Source organism: Eucyclogobius newberryi, unplaced genomic scaffold, assembly GCF_026437365.1.
Source record: "Eucyclogobius newberryi isolate DKJ021-1_F unplaced genomic scaffold, fEucNew1.0.hap1 SCAF_15, whole genome shotgun sequence".
Taxonomy (NCBI): Eukaryota; Metazoa; Chordata; class Actinopteri; order Gobiiformes; family Gobiidae; genus Eucyclogobius; species Eucyclogobius newberryi.
The window spans coordinates 18,074,656-18,093,101 of NW_027315779.1; the positions used below are offsets into that span (position 1 = coordinate 18,074,656).

Consider the following 18,446-nt stretch of genomic DNA (forward strand, 5'->3'; position numbering starts at 1 on the left):
TGTCAGATATTCTGTTTTGCTTTGAAGTATATTAGCCACATTGTATTTCTTCTCTGTGCATCTACAAATTGCCTCTGAATTGTAAGTTTTACTTTAGTGTGCTGATACATTTCCATTCTAAATCCCACAATGCTTCTGTCATTTCTCTCGCTCTTGGCTCTGAAAAGCCTTTTGTGCTTTGGAAAACCCTAAAGGAATTAAGCCATCATGTACAATGAACATTTTCCAAATTTAAATTCCAGCCACATCTCACTGTCTTCTCAGTCTTTTATTACACCCAATATAGTTTGAGTGCAATTAAGTTGTATCTTTTATAACTTTTATGCTCAAATTTAGCTAAATTGTGACGGTCACAAATGATTTCCATTGATTCCCTTCCCTACAAGACTTTAGTTGGTTTCGTTTCATATGCTGGCATTTAGGGGGGATCTATCTCCTGGGGTCAAAGATCAGCATATCCTCTTGGTGTTCAATATAACTCTCTGTTACCGCCTCTCCGTGTCCACTCAGCCTTCTTCTATCTGCCTGTTATTACAAGCTTTGACAAGAGCCTCAGACACGGAGTTCTCTCACACCTTTAATATCCTTTGTCTTGCTCTGATAGCTCCTCTAATGCGTTACAGTGGCAGTGATGAAAGTCCCCCAACACACATCCCATCCATTCCCCCCAAAAGACAACTGCAATATGTCAGCCATACCTGTTAGGCGCTGATAACAACTATTCAGTCCCATACTGGAACATGTAAGAAGGTGATGTATGGCTTCCAGGGAGTGACAGGTATTTGGGGAGCTGTCTGAACCCAAAAAGCTGTGATCCGAAGTCAGTGCAACCTCCTGCCTCCAGATGTCGATGCTGCAAAATCAAGCTCTGTGGCACATAAGGCACATGAGTGTGTTTATAGGCTGCTGTAAAGCCCATAATTTGGAAAAAAATCAGGGATATAATTATTGCAAGAAGAAAACATTACAATTTAACTGTTGCTCATCTATTGACCAAATAAAAGTGAGATTTTCTTTCAGTGCCATTGTCTAATATGTGGCCAGCTTTAAGAAATCAAACTTTCTGAAATGGAATGATCAGTATAATTTTGTTTCTCTTACACTCTGTGTTCTACATACATAGTGAGTGTTTCATATAACATGATGGAGGAGAAAATGTGTGAGTTCATAGTAAATTCACAGTCAGTTTCACCATACGTCCTTTATCTCATAATGGAGATTTAGGGTTAATAATGAGCTGAGAGGACATATATTCTACTTAAAGTAACAACCGGTCATAACGTGGAATAGTGCATTATAATTTGCATTTATATTTGTATACTAATGTTACAACTTCAACACACAATACAATATTTTGTTGCATTTCTGACCCTTATCCCAGGGCCTGTATGACATGAGAAGAAGGGCATTGGTCAGTAGATGGAGAGATGGTCTCGGCTGATACTTTTCACGCTCCACTGGCCTTCATATACTGTCTGGGCCGTCTCCCCTGGCTTCTCTCTGGCCCTGTCCTATTGACAATATGTTAGATGGTAAACGCTAGACAGAGGAGAAAGTCCTCTTTGATCCGTGAGTGCTCTCCATTGGCGCAGACAGTGTGACGAGTCGCACAGTTTTAATCCGGAAACAGTCTTCTGAAGGAGGACAGTGTCTGGATTCTGTCCAGGTGTCACATACAAGGAGACTGACTATGTGATGAACCCCATGTAGAGACAAGGAGGAAAGCAAAAACATACACCAAGAACGTACAACAAGAACGTACAGCAAACTGTCTTTTATGTGCTGGGTTTAAATGAATAGAGACACAGACTATGTGATACATTTGGCATTTTAAGTCAGTTTAAGTTAAGTTTAAGTTAAGTGAGAAAGTCTGGTGTGTTTAAGTTAGAGCTAGAACAATTTTAAACTAAATTTAAATACGAAGGTAAAGGCCCGATGCTCAATACTAATGTCAATACAACAATGATAATAAAAACCCTGCCACAATTTTCAGTTTTCAAATAGCTTCTTTGATATTGTCATGTGGTCATACACTTTTTTAAACCATACGCTTAGGATGGTCTTGGTCTTTATCAGAACTAGTTTAAGATCACATGACAATATTAAAGAAACTATCTGAAAACGATGAATTCTCATTGTTTGTGTGGTTTTTCAGGGGGATTAGGGGACCAGCAGTTTCAATCCTAGTTTTAGTATCGATTTGTATTTGGCATCAATACTTTTGACAACCCGAGCTAGAGCTGTATTGTATATTTAGAAAATATTTTGCTTTTCTAAATATACAATACAGCTCTTTTCTATTTTGAATAATAACACGCTACTATTTTTACTGTTAAGAGTACCAATAGTCTTGTCACAGTGTAGAAGTGTCTGGTGTAATTCAGTGACAATGCATTGCCGTTACTACAGTATGTTCCATGATCTTTAAATCTGCTAAATATATTATTTTTCAACACCACATATTTTTGTCTCCTTTTGTTCACCCATGAGCTTTATTAAATCTCTCCACGGCATATTCCTGGCATACAATCAAATCAAACACTCTATCTCACATCTCTATGCTAGACACAGAGCCCTTCACCTCTCACCTACTGACATATTTTCAAATGAACCCTCAAGTTTATTAGATTTTTGCAGTTTCCTTTTGTAAGATGTATCGGATAAAACAAAACAATGGAATCTCATTGCGTCTCCTAGTTTATTATTCAGTATTCTCCAAAACCCAATCCTTCTCACTCATTATGTGTCGTTTCCAACAGCAGATTTCGATATGAATGTTATTCATATTGCCCTATTAAATTACTTGGTGAATGTTATTGTTGCTGGCTTACAATACTTGTGACACATCAGCATCTTTGCCGCAGCCTCCGAATATTATCAAGTGTGTTATTCCGCCATGGCGACGTAATGCAATTGTTTTGGTTGTTCCTCCTACAAAATGTGATCAGACTCCACGCACAGACACTGACTACATACTTTCAAATCAAGCATTAGCATAGCATTATTCGTGCAACACCAAATCAGTACGTGCTTTGTATTCTACCCCTTCACACTGCTTTTTCCCAAGAATTCTGGCTTGTGTACAATGTTGGCCCGGTTGGTGTGCAATTATTTATATATATTTTTAGAACAATTAAAGTGGAGTCGGTGTCCGTAGCGTGCCAAGACGTTCCCCGGGAATCTGGCCGTCCATCACACGACCAGGATGAGTTTCAAAGCTGTTTGTACCACAGATGGCTGATCAGTAGAATTCACTTCCCATTCCACTTCTCTGGCACTGTCAATGCCTCTCATCACTGTTTCCCTCTCGAGAGCCGGGGCCATTTTTGTATGTTTTGAGCTTTTGCAGGTAGTCTGTTTGTTCTGAGTTTTTGCGAGGCAGGAGTATGTCAAAATTTAAAGCAGTTCTTGAGCTCAAAGGGCAGCCCCACACCGACAGTTTTTGCACAAGAAAACGTTTAAAAAAACAACAGTGTGCGCGTTGTTATGCGTGGATTGGTGTGTGGTGCGTGCACACTGAAGGCTGGATGGCTTTCAAACAAAACTCCATCTGGCTGTCTTTTTTATTTCACACCAGCTTAAGGGGTCTAGCAGTTTACAATAATGGGGCTTTACTAGCACAATAAAGTCTAGTCATTTTTCTTACAACTCTGCAAAACAGGAATCCAGATAAGATTATAGATTTAATAAATCCACATCAAGTCATCAATAAATGTGTCTTCTTCTGTCTTTTAGGTTTATTGGAGCCTTGTAAAAGAGGCTGGGCTAAGGGGAACGATGCTGGCGATACATCCAACCGCCACTTTTCTCCATTTCACACTGCTTTGTTTGGAGCTGCGACGGTTTGGAGATGGACTGGACATTAAATCAGGTCAGAAAGACAATAGTCTCAGAAGATATTGTCCCTCAGACATACAAATGCAACAGAACAAGCATGTTCTACTACATAAATATGAATATAGATGTGTACATTTAATAGGGAAGTGATTAAGTAAAATAATCTGATGTTATTTGATAAACAATGACCTTCCTCTTTTCTGGCTTTAACCTTTTTCATTGAAGCTAATACTGTTCTTTGCACAAGACATTACTTTTTAAAGACAACATAGCTATTGCCATATCCTGTACTTTACAGTACCATAGTCATAGCCATTATTGTACAGCTGTGTTCATTGCCGGCAGTAAGTCAGACCTGTTCCCAGTGCGTGATGCACTCCCCCAGGGCTGCGCTTTGTCACTGGTTCTGTTCATTGTTTATATGGACGTGTAGACAATGTTGTCCTGATGGCTCCATTAAACCCGGACCTGCAACATGCACTGGGACGGTTTTCAGCCGAGTGTGAAGCGGCTGGGATGAAAATCAGCACCTCCAAATCCGAGGCCATGGTTCTAAACTGGAAAAAGGTGTCTTGCCCTCTTCAGGTGGGTGGGGAGTCCTTGTCCCTAGTGGAGGAGTTCAAGTATCTGAGGGTCTTGTTCACAAGTGAGGGAAGGATGGAGCGTGAGATTGACAGACGGTGCAGTGATGCAGTCGCTGCATCGGACCGTTGTGGTGAAGAAGGAGCTGAGTCGAAAGGCAAAGCTCTCGATTTACCAGTCAATCTACGTTCCTACCCTCACCTATGGTCATGAGCTTTGGGTAGTGACCGAAAGGACAAGATCGCGGATACAAGCGGTCAAAATGAAACCTTAACCCTAACCTTAACCCTAACCTTAACCCTAACCCTAACCTTAACCCTAACCCTAACCCTAACCCTAACCCTAACCTTAACCCTAACCCTAACCTTAACCCTAACCCTAACCTTAACCCTAACCCTAACCTTAACCTTAACCCTAACCTTAACCCTAACCCAGCGCGGTCAAATAGCCCTGCAGTTTCAGGAGCCGCGGCACAAAAAACCCATGCAGTTTCGGCCGCGCGCCGCGGCTCTGTAGACACTCCCCATTTTAAATGGTCTTAAATAGCATACAACAGAATACACTACAGAGTCAAATGTACACTGCATAACTAAATATTTATTGTTTGTGCACTTGAAATGATTGGTCACTATTAAGTTGATGAATGAGAGAGAAAAGATTCCTCTGATTGAAACGACTCAATTGAGTAGGAGAAATAGGAAACATTATAGGATTATGAATCACTGTTGGCTTTGCTGACATTATGTGGCTAAACCATGAATTATTGATAGCATGTGAGCACTCTTGAGCCACAGAAAGAAGGGGGTTGGCTTAGATATGCAGTTTGGCCTTAAATGCAGCATTTATACAAGCATACAGTCACCATGTTAATAGTTTCTTCTAGAGTGCCAGTGATACTTTCCAATAACAAAATATATTTAGGCTTAATGGGAACAAACATGTGCTTTATGCTATCCCATTTAACCATCCATCAAAGGCAAGTTTGTATGTGGTAACGTGAGGTATTCATGACAGCATGTCTCCCTCTAGTGGCGCATTTTGAGAGACATTAGCAAACGACACAAAAGAGGGCAAAATAGTTTTGAAAAATTGCATATTGTTTAAATTAAATAACACAAAAATATTGAAAAATGCATATGTATGCCACGGTAGAATTTAAAAATAAATAAAGGTTGAATGTTGTTTTAATATTGTTGTCTGAGTTTTTTTTCTTCTTTAGACTTTGTTTGTTTAACTCATCAAAGCAACAGCAATAAAACAAAAAGAAAATTACATTACAAATCATTACTTTTTTCATGAATTAGTATTTAGGTCCAAATGAATGATTCACATTTTCAAGTGAACAAAGGAAAAAATCTCTAAAAGTCAAACAACTTCACAATCTGTGGTGTTGACATATTCCCACACCACAGCATTTTTGGACTTTAATGACCTCTTTTATTCTACATCAGCAGTTTTGCTCCTGGATACTAAACTCTATCCAAACCCACTGTAAAAGCCACTGTAAAACACGACTCAGCAGTTTGATAATGACATTGTTTATCTGATCCTATTGTTTCTCAAAGGACACACAGATCATCCGAGAGTGGCCCGAGAGGTGATCACGCCAACGCCTGCATCTGCCGCAGATCTGGACAACAGCATTGCATACAAAGGTAGGACTCAATATTCAAACTTATACTACACTTTGGACACTTTGGTACAACTGCTCTTAGGCTGAATGCTATTATTAGATAGTTTTAGGAAGGTGGGCCCAACTTTTGACTGGAATCAATTTGAGCCAATGAAATAACAGCATTTCAAGTCATTCAGTCCTGAGACAAGTTGAAGACAATCCTGCCTAACATGTATTCTGCTGATAGTGTTACAACATTTGATTCGAGATATGCTCTAATTTAAATGATTATAACATGGTTCTAACGAAGCTGTAATTACATTCAATAGAATGTGTTATGATAGAAAGACAATAATAACTAAATGATCTTCTGTAAAGTCTGCAGAATCAACTTTGAAAGAACAAGATATATACTGTCATTTTTAAATTATAGTTGAGCAATTTAGATCATGCACTGGCATATAAGCTGACTTTTTCCAACAATAGACGAGCCCATGTCGCAGCCCTTTATTTGTGCTGATTCTTTTTCTCATCCTAAAAAAGACACAGTAGTGAACCCAATTCCCCAGAAGGAGACGGCGCTTCCTTTTGCTGACAGTGAGCGTAATACCACTTAATGCAGGTTCAGCAGCTGTAGACCTCAAGTGCCATGTCTAAAGCCAACCCAAACTCTCCAACTCCTCCTCTATTCACTTTGGCATTCTGAAGGGAAAGTGCTCTGGCGAAGGAGCGACGCACACAAATTGGATTGAACGAATCCAAACGTTTAAAGCTGGCCTCTCTCTGTCTACTGCTCCTGCTTTTTTCTGAGCTGCACTGGATTAGAGAGAGTTTAGAGTTTCCTGGAAAGTAAAGCGCTTACTATGACTCTCTTCTGCCCTACCCAATACTCCAGATATCTTGAAATAATACTTTTAGTGTTTGTTTACAAAGTAGTATGTTCAGTTTGAGCTCAGGGGGAAGCCATCAGCAGTGTGAGGAAGAATGACATGCCTGTACTTCATTCTAGTCTGTCACATGAACCTGAACAGCTGATGAACAAGCACACACCATGTAGACAACTTTTAGTGTGTCACTGAATCCAGAACACTGTGTGGACCCAGAGAGGCCACAATATTAACACATTACCCCTGACCTGAACCATATAATACTACTTTTACAAGCTTTTCATCCAAAATGGCTATTTTAAATGTGTGCAGGCAAGATAATGACAGACTTTAAAAAACAAACAAACTACCATTCACTTTTGGCAATGACTCAAGCACAACATGTGTTTCCTCTGGATGCATCCCCTTTTATGTGTGTTGCTGCTTGAAGATGTGCACTTTTCCCTAAACCATCTGTTAGTGGCTGAGACGCTGTTGCAGATGCTTTGGGCTTGTGAGCATTTAGCACAGGAGTAGTTCAAATCACCAAGCTCGCATTTGGTCGTGTCCACCTGCTGTTCTGTGCTGGCCAAAACATGCATCGAGTGGAACAGTCCAGTGGCGAGCCACTCTCCTGTCCACACTCCTGTTTCAGTTTTGCTGTGAGGGAAGCTGCGGAGGAAGAACAAAATAATACATTAGCAACAATGGACGGGCTAATATTTTTGTGTATTGAGGGGGAACAAACAAACACATTTTGCAGGGCCTGAAATTGAGGAAAAAAATGTATGTGAACTTTGGATACGCCTGTATTTAAGACCCACAACTACATTGCACATTTATGTTGTAGCTATTCTTTCCACTGTCATTATGTACTTTGTCTTTTCCAAGCCTGAAGACATTGTTTTCTATTCAACAACAGGATTTGAGGTCCTATGGAAGAGGAAAACTGATTAAGTGGAAAACTGATTACGTTATTTTTCCAGTCTAATTAGGACATTCAAAGGCACTCCAGCAGAAAGTGTGTTTCTTTGTTGTGGAGATGGAACAATTTCTGTCTAAATTTTGCCATTTTGTTGTGACAAAAAAGCTTTGATATTTAGACTTACATTATTCACCCTTGTACTTGACTTGAATTCATCAACGTGACATATATTTGGTGACTATATACTTTTTTCCCCCTTTGCAGAAGCAGGCATGTTCACACGGATTGCACTCACCCATCTACGTCCACCACCTGTCACAGCAAAACAACATTGTCCATTGTCTAGAGACACATTTTTTTCAATTTTTGACAGAAAATCATGGCACCGTTGCTTTAGTTTACCACCATCTCCTCAGTTTACATGTATCTGCTATATGTAATCAAACTTGATCTATAATCTCTTGGGACCATATTGTATTTTGCTAACAATCCTAATCCACACCTTTTCATTCAACACAAAGAAAAGCATTTTATGTTCTCCAAACGTGTTGCTCCAATGTGGCCTGTAGAGGGAGCTCTTTCTTACACATACATCACGCGCTCACCACATAGTACAACCACTCTCTCCTCCACGTTATCAAAAGAAGTGTCATCTTACTTTTCTCCCCAAAGTGCATTTAATTTAGGTATCATTGCGTCTCCACCAGCCATTATTACTTTAGCTTATTGTACTCCAGGACCTAATATTGTCGAAATTACATTTTGGTATTCACTTAAATGTCAGGTAATTTCCCAGCGGGATGCTGAGGGGTCAGGAGGTGATCGATTTATGTCCGGGAAAGATAAAGTAGAAGCGGGGCTGCTGATGGGCAAGGGTAAAGGGGCTGGCCAATGGATCATTACAAATATTAGGCTTCTTCTTTTTTTCTTTTTACAATCTGTCGTTTTACCTTTGTCTTTGCCCATAATAAAATAAATGAATATACATTTTTGACCGTGTGGTAGAGCAAACGCGCCATACATCACTGGGAGATCATTTGGAAACTGTGCGTAAAACCGTCATTTCAAAATGTGGCTCTGAACAAATGGGTTAGTGCTGCTGGCAGTATTTATATATATATATTTGTAGGTAGTGTGTGCTCAGAGGAAAGGCTTCTCCTCTGTGCTTTCTGCTGCCTGACTCGCAGGAATCTTCCCCGCTCACGCCTGGCTCCCGCTGAACTGAGCGACTTTTGCGCGGTGCGCGGCAGAAGCGGCGGCGGCGCGCGCGCGGAGAGACGCACGGACGGCGCAGCTTCATCCAACCAGCGTGAGAGCTGCGTTCAAACCAACCAAATCAAAGTGACTGCGCCCGGACGTCTTTTCTGCACTTTGAAACTACACATTTCCACGCGTCCTCCCTTTTCTGGCGGAGAAAAAGCGTGCGCTCGGATCAGATGAATTCCGCCGAGTTGTCCGCTTTTCAAAGTGACGAGGTCTTTGCGGGACGCGAGGAGGACGGGGACTATTTCGACTCGTGAAGATGCGTCTAAGTGATCTAAACTTTGCGGTGAAACGGGAGTTGTCTCTTTGAATAACTGCCCTGGACATTCCTCTGCCTGTGCGTGATTTCTCTGTCCACGTGAAGTTTCCTGAACTGTCCCCTTCGCCTGAGTTGACAGAATTAAACGCGAGCGCAAGAGAAAAAAACGCTTCCAAGTGGATTTAACAGCGTCGCTTCCCAAATGATGCCTGTCCGCTTCACTTGGATTTACTGTCTAGTGGCATTTCTGCACTTTTCCTCAGGTAAAACGCGTCTTTTTGTCCCTTTGCATTCAGTTTGAATAAGCAATAAGAGGAGGACAGATGATAACTTTGGTGTTCCGGGGGACACTGCGGGTATTTCGGTCACCTTTGCGCTCTGTTCCCAGCGGTATCACTGCGTGGCCCCTGACCCCGCGCTGCGTCCTGCAGAGTGACCCAACTATCTATGTCCCAGTGGCAATGAAGCAGTCACAATATTATATATAGGAGGGCAGATGCGCAGAGGAAGCATGCTGTTCCAACTGCTTTTATTCCTTTATACTAGGGATGGGCACGTGGGGAACACTCAATAGATACTTTATTAGTCAAATGTGCTGCTGTTCTTTCATAGATGCAAATCAACATGGTTTTAATTCATTGAGGCAGGCACAAGTATGCAAGTAAACCGTTTTTCTTTTCACCCACCTCATTTTTAGACGACTGATTGTGGAACTATACCCAAACCAGCTTTGGGCAGCACGTTTGGGCACGTTCATTGAAGTCATTTAAATCAGAATTGTAATTTACTGGGTAATTGTTCAACTCTCCAGTTACATTAATTAGTGTGGATCAATACTATGGCCAGTAATACATTACATTATAACTTGGGTGGGCGATACTGACAATTTTTTTCCTTTTTTTTTAATATCTCGATATTCAGATTATGTCAATTCAACAGAAATGTGTAAAAACATGTCTTTGAATGTATTCATTGATGTTTAATTATCAGACACATGTGAAATGTCTGTAAAATGAAACACAAAATGGCAGAAATTTCACCTTCTCCCCTCATTTGAAAGTTCACAACATTATTTTTTCAGTATTATTCCTAATCAGCTGTTTTTGTGGCATTTTTTTTACTATAAACTATACTTTCAATATTTAGATTTAGCGTAATTTCAAAATAACATTCACCATATCTTAATTTCAATATTTCGCCCACCTCTAAATACAACAATTACTACCATTGCTACTATACTACCACTATTATTAGTACTATTATTAGTACTACAAGTAGGCCTGTCTCAAGCGCCAGGTTAATGAGGAGCATAGAGACTTTTTGCACCATACTTGTAAGGGGATGTGCTTTTTCATTTCGCTGGAAAAATAAATGGCTTGGTGTTTTTTTTTTCGCCTGCTCAGCCCATTCTCTCTGTAGATGTATTCTCCTTTTGCCTTTGACTTTAGTAATTTAACTCTGTCTGGACAAATCCGAACCCATGGCCTTATTTTGTAAAGCACACATAATAATGGAGGTGTCAGAATTGGAGGGATTACCAGACAGGGCAGGTCTTGTTAAGAGTGCTGACAATGTAGGCGGCTCTCACCTGGCTTTTATTGCTTTCACACAGCTAATATTAGCCCCTCTGTTGGGGTCAGTCAGCAGAATACACATGCATAAAACAGACATACACATGCAAAAGGGGCTTTCAGTGTTCACCAAACATGTGCCACATAATAAGTGTCCATTTCATATGCTTACAGAGCCTAAATGTTCCTGGGCTTATGATTTGTATTGCTTTGTATCAAGGCAATGAAGGTAAAATGATAAGATAAGGATGTCACCATGTCTAATTTAAGTGTGACGATTATTGTGAGAAAAAGCATCACAATTTAACGATTATTTCGACGATTATTACCGACTGTGTGAAATCTTGTTTAACACGTTACCATTTCTCAAGTTTGTCCCCAGCTTTATGAAATTGAACTTTCTGAATGTCAAATTAAAGTAAATGTGACAAAACAGTCAGAGAGCAAAACATTTTATATTTTGATGTATTTTTCCAACTATAGATTCTAATTAGAACCCATTAATTTTGCTTCTAAAATATGATCATTTTTTTTAGTTCTTACGATTGTATTATGACCTAAATAATCACAATTATCGATTAACTGAATAATTTAACATCCCTAATGATAAGTCATAGCATTTTATAGCATTTTTTTCTAATCTATGTATGATTTTTTTTTTTGCTTTGATATTATATTGACATAATTGTACAATTACAGAGACACTTACTATAATTTCTGATTCACCTACAGTACATTATCTTATTAATTAATGTATACATGTTCTATAAATATTTTAATTCGATTTTTTTGGCTCATTTGATCAACGTTCCTCTGTATTTTACTACTTACAACCTGTTAAAGCACTAAAACAGAAATCTATAATCACTGATGGCTTTAGCAGCAGCGTGTTTCACAGTATCCTGGATGTTGGCTGAGGTCGAGCAGTGTTAACATATGGACACAGTAAATTATCAAACACTGTTTAACAAGAGGCTGACAGAGAACCAATATGGCTGGTCTGGGTTGTAACACTGTACTGGACACACATTTTCTTCTCACACATTTCAAACTCTTTACGAGAAAACCCGACAAGAATGTTGTCTGGACTCTTTGTAGTTGTAAATGTAACTTCATTATCCAGTCACACGAGAGAACGAGCGAGTATTCTTTGTTCTAGTTTCCAGTCGAGATAAAAGAAAAAGGAAATTAGTACTTAATAAACTAGAAGTAGAGGTGGACAACACATTGGTCAATGGTGAATGTTGTTTTAAAGATTGGCAAAGTTGGAAAATTGTACATATCTTTTATGGTAAATGATGCAGCAACATTTGACAATAAAAGCACTGATATTTCAAAGTAGAGTATGAAGTGACATTTCTTCACTTCACTTAATTGTACAGTCTATTCACATTTGTCTGATACTTAAACCTCAACTAAGACATTTAAATATACAGTATGTTAAAGACATTTATGTTGAATTGACATAATATTGTCTGAATAACATTATTGGGACTCTCAAAAAAGTAGCCTATTGGGATATGAATTTGTGTTAACATCGCTCATCCCGACACTCAACCAAGTTCTGCAACGGTGTCAGAATTGTATCAATAAAATGAATAATACAGTGTGAGGTGAATCTGTAGTGTGCATTACAGAACCTCTGAGTCAGAAGTTTTATTGCCATTGTATCTGAACAATTCACAAACTTGGAACTTGCTTCGGTGTCAAGGTGTGGCATAAAACAATGTATTATAATACTTATAATAGTAAAAAAAGCTAAACTATGATAAGATGTATCAAAAGTGCAGGCAAAATCCAATCTCTAGAATAAGAGTTATTTGATAATAATTATAATATACATAGAACAACAGGATCAGAACGATAGACTGCTCGTCCAACAATACTTGTCTTAAACCTGTGACTGTCTGAGTGTATTTACTGTATCCTGATCCCATCACAGAACAAAGATTTTTAAGGAGCTAGATGTTATCACAGGAAAGCTGCCAGGCATTTGTCCGTCCTTGAACCTCCTTCAGGCTTTTTCAACATTCATAAACATATATTATCCTCACCCATTTTGTCAGTCCACACTCCAGCTTAAAAGCGTTGTTAAAACAACCAGATTTGAGACAACCACAGCTTTGAGCCAGCACACGTTTCTGTGAAGCCAAGTTGAGGGTTTAATCTTGGCATAATTATTTCAGTGAGGGTAATAGGATGATTCACACTCATTTAAATGAAGGCTATTAAAAGCATATGGTGGTGTCAAGATGGCTTTGTCCCTGTCATGCCACAGATCTTAATTATGCATCCCCAGAGTTATGTTGGGGCTTGCCTTGCTATTGTACTGCCTTTATAAGCCGTTATAGTGCTCTGTAAGCACCGCTTATGGAAATAATTGAGTTCCTTTGTTTTGTCCTTGTCATCCTTATAGGGCTTAATGTTGAATAGTGCATTTTGAATGTTGAATTTTGAATTTTTAAAAAATTCAGTATGATTCACATTTGCAGCAAACAGAAACTGTCAGTTGAGACTGGGCCACCTCCCCTAAAATATCAGCACAATTCTTTCTCTATTGACCAATGCCGGTATTGGTAAATATCGGTTGATATCGGCCAATACCGATACTGGAACTAATATATTGGAACTAATATATTGGAACTAATATATTGGAACTAATATATTGGAACTAATATATTGCCCATTCTGACTTCTGAGAGTTCACGCTTCACTTTGATCAGTTAAATCCAACTGTCACTCACAGAAGCTGACTAAGAGGATTGGGTGGGAAAAGGGGTTGTTTTTGAGCGTTAAACACAAAATTCACTGAATCACAATCTGACTATATAATCATCTCATGATTCAATTTTTATTGCCATATCTCCCAGTCCTACTAGTTTCTTTGAATATTCCCTTGCGTAGGCACTGGAGACTGTGGTTTGAAGACTGTATTTAAGAGGTTGTGGCTTATGACAAACTACCCTAGAGACCAGAACGCTGAAGCTAATTTCATCAGTCAGTATAAATCTGGCTGCGTTGCGGGTGCTAGTCCTGCACAGGTCAAAGTTCACATGTTCTTACTCATGCCCTTCACGGGACCAGTGGTGGAAGAAATACTGAATTTTCTTACTTAAGTAAAAGTAAGGAGGAAAAAAGGAGCAAAAACATACATACAAATATCTACTTCAGTAAAAGTATGTGTTTAATTTGAGTATTTCACTGTAAATTAACAATAAAACAGTGAAATGTGCTGACCATGATAAAGAATTGTTTGGATGTTTTAGTCAATTGTGAATTTCTCAATGTTTCTTGTCTCTATTTTCTTGTTGTATTGTTGTTTCGTCCAGGCCAGGACTCAAAACCTTTAGACTGGATGTCACCGTACATGCTAAAAACAACCTCTCAAACCCTCCAAATGTTCCTTTTCATAAATGTAGTGAAGTAGGAAGTACAGATACCTGCTCTCAAATGTAGTGAAATAAAGGTTAAACATACCATATTCACGGTAAAATGTACTTAAGTAAAGCACAGACACCTAAACATTATATTTAAGTACAGTAGTTTTACTTTTACACTTCGTTACTTCCCACCACTGCAAGGCACGGACACTTGCGGGTGCCAGAGGTTGACAGTTGTGACCCAGAACTGTTCCTGACACTTGTAAAAGGAGACTGGACTTTCAATAATGGCTTGATTGGGAGAAGCTGTGCTATTGGCTGAACTAACTAGACTCCCTGTGGTCTTTCTGATGGTGACAGTGACGAGTTCAGTCCTGCTACTAATGAGGTGTTTCCCGCTATGGGTGATGCGGCTGCTCAGACCACTTTGAACACCAGCGAGTCTTTCTTTGTTTAGCACATAGCGTTGTCACAGTCTATTGAAATGTTGTGACTAATAGGCTTCACTCAAGACTGTATGCGTTGTGAAAAACATCTCCAGTTAATGTTGTTTACATCAATTTATGAACGATAAGAATTCTTGTCTCTATAAGACTCCATATGAGTGCTCTTAGAAGCTGTCGTTATAGATCGCGGTATTATAATGTGAAGCATACAGTATGTGTCAGTAGACATTTTCCACATTCACAGGATTGCAGAACTGAAAATGTTAGGGAATAATTCATTCTTTTGACACTTATTACTTAAATAAAGATACAGAAATTAGGAACAACAAATATATTCATAATTTTGGATTGTCGTGATTTAGACAATGTGTGAAATGGTGTAAATTTCTCTATTCTGGTAATAAATGATAAGTGAATGGTATGTAAAATCAAACACAAAAGTGCAGAAATAACACTTGCAATATCCTTTTTTTTGGAAGCTAAATCAGCAAGTAACTGCTAATTTTATTTTAATCAGCTCTTTTTGCTACAGGTTTTCATTGTTGTTCTTTTTTTCAGCTGCGAATACTACAACTGTTATTTGTGCATAGTATAAAGGTCATTTAAACTATGACATTCTTGTAAATTTTGAATGTTGTTGACCACAGTGCATCTTCTCATAAGCTTTACAATAACAGCAAATTGACAACTGGCTTGTCTGAAGGAAAAATCAATAGGGATTAACATTTAGCTAGAAATCTCAATATATTCACATCGATTCCATCATCAATCTGTGGATCAATATTGAACCAGGGATTTCACCACACAAAGTGACTCACCAACCACTTACGCTGTAAATTACTTTTATTGTCATACAAAACATGCACAGATTTGACCCAGTGGGAAATCACATCGCTTTGACATGTGTTTTTAATAACCTGATGAACACCCATGCGCTCCCCAGCTCTTTCCAGTTCTGCTCCGACTGTATCTCTGCCCTGTTGTCCCAAATCCATGCAGATGTTGGTATTGTTTGCTCAGAGTTTGGTGCATAAATACATGTGTAATGATGTTAGCTTATGTGTGTGTGCGATTCCCTGATTGCTTCCCATGTTTACTCATTCATTTCCTGTGAGGCTGTGAAACTGTGGATGGGTGCCGATCCTTAGATGGTTCTGAGCGGTGTTTAACAAGGGCCCGTGGGCTCTGGGTTCGCAGGTCGACTCCATAAACAACTTGCAGCTAAACGTGCCAAAGAAACGTACTTGGCATGGAAAGGTATTCATAATCATCTCCGATTATATCAATGCATAATGGATAGTAGTGTCTTAGATGTCAAAACACATGATGAAAGGGGAAAAGCTTGAGTCTGTCGTAGATTTGTAACTTTACGTTTAATTCTGTTCCACAATTCCTATTTATTTCAAATGATTGGTCAGGTCCTTTTGGTAATACAATGGATAAAGCATGAGGACTTTACATATGACTAGTTTTGTCCCAATACTAAAATTCAAAACTCGATTTCGACACTAAAGAAAATGCTTGATGCCATAATAATGATTAAAACATATATAAATATAAAGTATAAGAGCACATGGCAACATAAAGCTCAAAATCATTCTTAAACTCTTCTGATTTTTGATACTTTTAACATCCCTACATGGTTGAGTTCATCGTAACTTCTTTTAACATAAAGATAGTATCATTCATTATACAAGCATTACTTTGGTTTTACAGCCAGTGAAAGCATTCATAGAAGGAACACTACTATACACAATAAAAACATTGCATTTAAAAAGTGTTATCAAGCAGCAAACTTCGTCAATTCATCAAAACTAAATCAGTTTCTAGTAACAATTTACGAGCACTTTATAAAATCCGAAAAATTTACAGCTTCCCGGCAATGCAGCATCACATATTGAACTGAAATAGAGGCTAGAAATAGCAGTAAACTGGAGTGTAATGTTTCCATTTCTTCTGGTCTGGGCTGATTATTCCCTCAAAGTCCTTCACTTTAACATGAGCATCATATAATGTGACTGAGGGCTGAAAACAATAGCTAAACGCCACGAATCAATAGAGCTTCAACTGGGAGTGGTGCTGTGGCTGTATAATTAATAATACCTTCAAGATCAAAGCAAAATAGTAAGAACAAGTGTCAATTTTTCAAGACAATTTCTTTATGTTGTTGAAATTCATCAAATAGCCATATAACCCCGCCAAATCATTCTGCTTCATAATTAGAGCCGTTCTCATAATATTTAGCGGTAACTATTGAGTTTGCAGTATAAACAAAACTAAGCTTTTACTGTGTTTGAGATAAGCGCAAGGATGTGTATGGACTATAAATGGCTTTGCAGGGATCAAGTTCATCCTTTCATAAATATTGCAAGCTTTTCATTTACTCCTTGTTCAAAATGCCGATCTAATGGTGTGTGTTTTGAAAAATACCGTCGAGGGATCCTATAACATGGAGGACAAAGTGCCAGCTAAAAGTATCTCATTCCACTCTCTTCTTAGAAAAAGTACTCCTTGGGGTTTGTGGTCTCCTCCGTCTGTTTGTTGTCCTTTGATTCGGTTTCCTGTCCTGAGGTCATTGTCCAGTTATGTGTGTGTAGCGAGGCACTTGGGATAATTGCTTCTGCAAATAAATGTCTGTCAAGCCTGTGGTTTTGCAGTTGGGCTGACACCTTAAGAGTTTTACTGTGTTTTTGTCTCATGGCTCATAACACATTAAACTAGCCGTGTGTGACAGTCCAACAGTGCTATGGACAATATTGTCATGGAGGTGAGAAGAAAAAATACTTGCATACATTTTTCAAAATTAAAGTTGCAGACTGTAAGTTCAGATAAAGAATGCTTTCCAGACTTAATATGTTGTTTAGATTTACTGTCCAGAGAATTATGATTTAGGTCTCTTGGCATGGCAAGGCAAGTTTATTTGTTGAGCACAATTTTAGTAATTTTAAAGTACTTTACATAAAGATGCATTCATATCACAATCCGATCACATAAATAAGCTTAAACTAATTTGATTTAAAAGAGAAAAGTGCAGATAAAATCCTTTCAGTCATGAACAACAGATCTGTTTAGATTTGAACATTAAACAGACTAGAGGCCTGTTTCACATTTTCAGGTTAGATTTTAGCTGCATAAAACTGAAACGCAGATTCTCCATGTTTAGTCCTGACTCTGGGCACCCGCAGGAGGCCGGTCCCTGAGGTCCTCAGAGTCTGAGATGGTTCATATGGCACTAACATGTCTGAGATGTACTTTGGTGCTAGGCCATGGAGAGACTTGTACACAAGCAGAGCTGCTTTAAAGTCTATTCTCTGAGCCACAGGAGCCAGTGCAGAGACCTGAGAACAGGACTAATGTGATCATACTTCCTGGTTCTAGTCAGGACCCGAGCAGCAGCGTTCTGGATGTACTGCAGCTGTTTTACAACTCGTTTGGAGAGGCCAGTGAGCCTTGGGATGAATTGCTTGGATCCTCTCCAATTACTACAGCTTCTTCCCACCCAGAGTGTAAACAGATGCATTTCTGAATATAATATTTATTATAATGAGCTTGTGGTCGTTACGCTTTGACCATTGTTCCAAATGTTCCCTCAGCTCACAGTCATATTTTCTGTGTAAAATCTGTGCCACTACAAATACGAGTTATTGGTAGACACGGGGTGAAATAATTGCCAAGGGCCTTTAGAAACAATTAAGTCAAAGA

At 38.9% G+C, this 18,446-nt stretch overlaps 2 protein-coding genes across 2 annotated transcripts in view; both read left to right on the plus strand.

Moving 5' to 3' along the window:
* LOC140360974 (seizure protein 6 homolog) overlaps nucleotides 1–18,446 on the plus strand; it is a 195,942-nt gene that overhangs the window by 176,915 nt on the left and 581 nt on the right. The window lies entirely within an intron of this gene.
* The window catches only part of LOC140360973 (roundabout homolog 1-like), an 89,853-nt gene continuing 80,668 nt past the window's right edge, over nucleotides 9,262–18,446 (plus strand). The window contains exon 1 of the mRNA XM_072446510.1: nucleotides 9,262–9,610. Within this exon, the coding sequence (XP_072302611.1) occupies nucleotides 9,550–9,610 (61 nt within the window). The 5' untranslated portion in view covers nucleotides 9,262–9,549. The remainder of the gene's footprint in view (nucleotides 9,611–18,446) is intronic.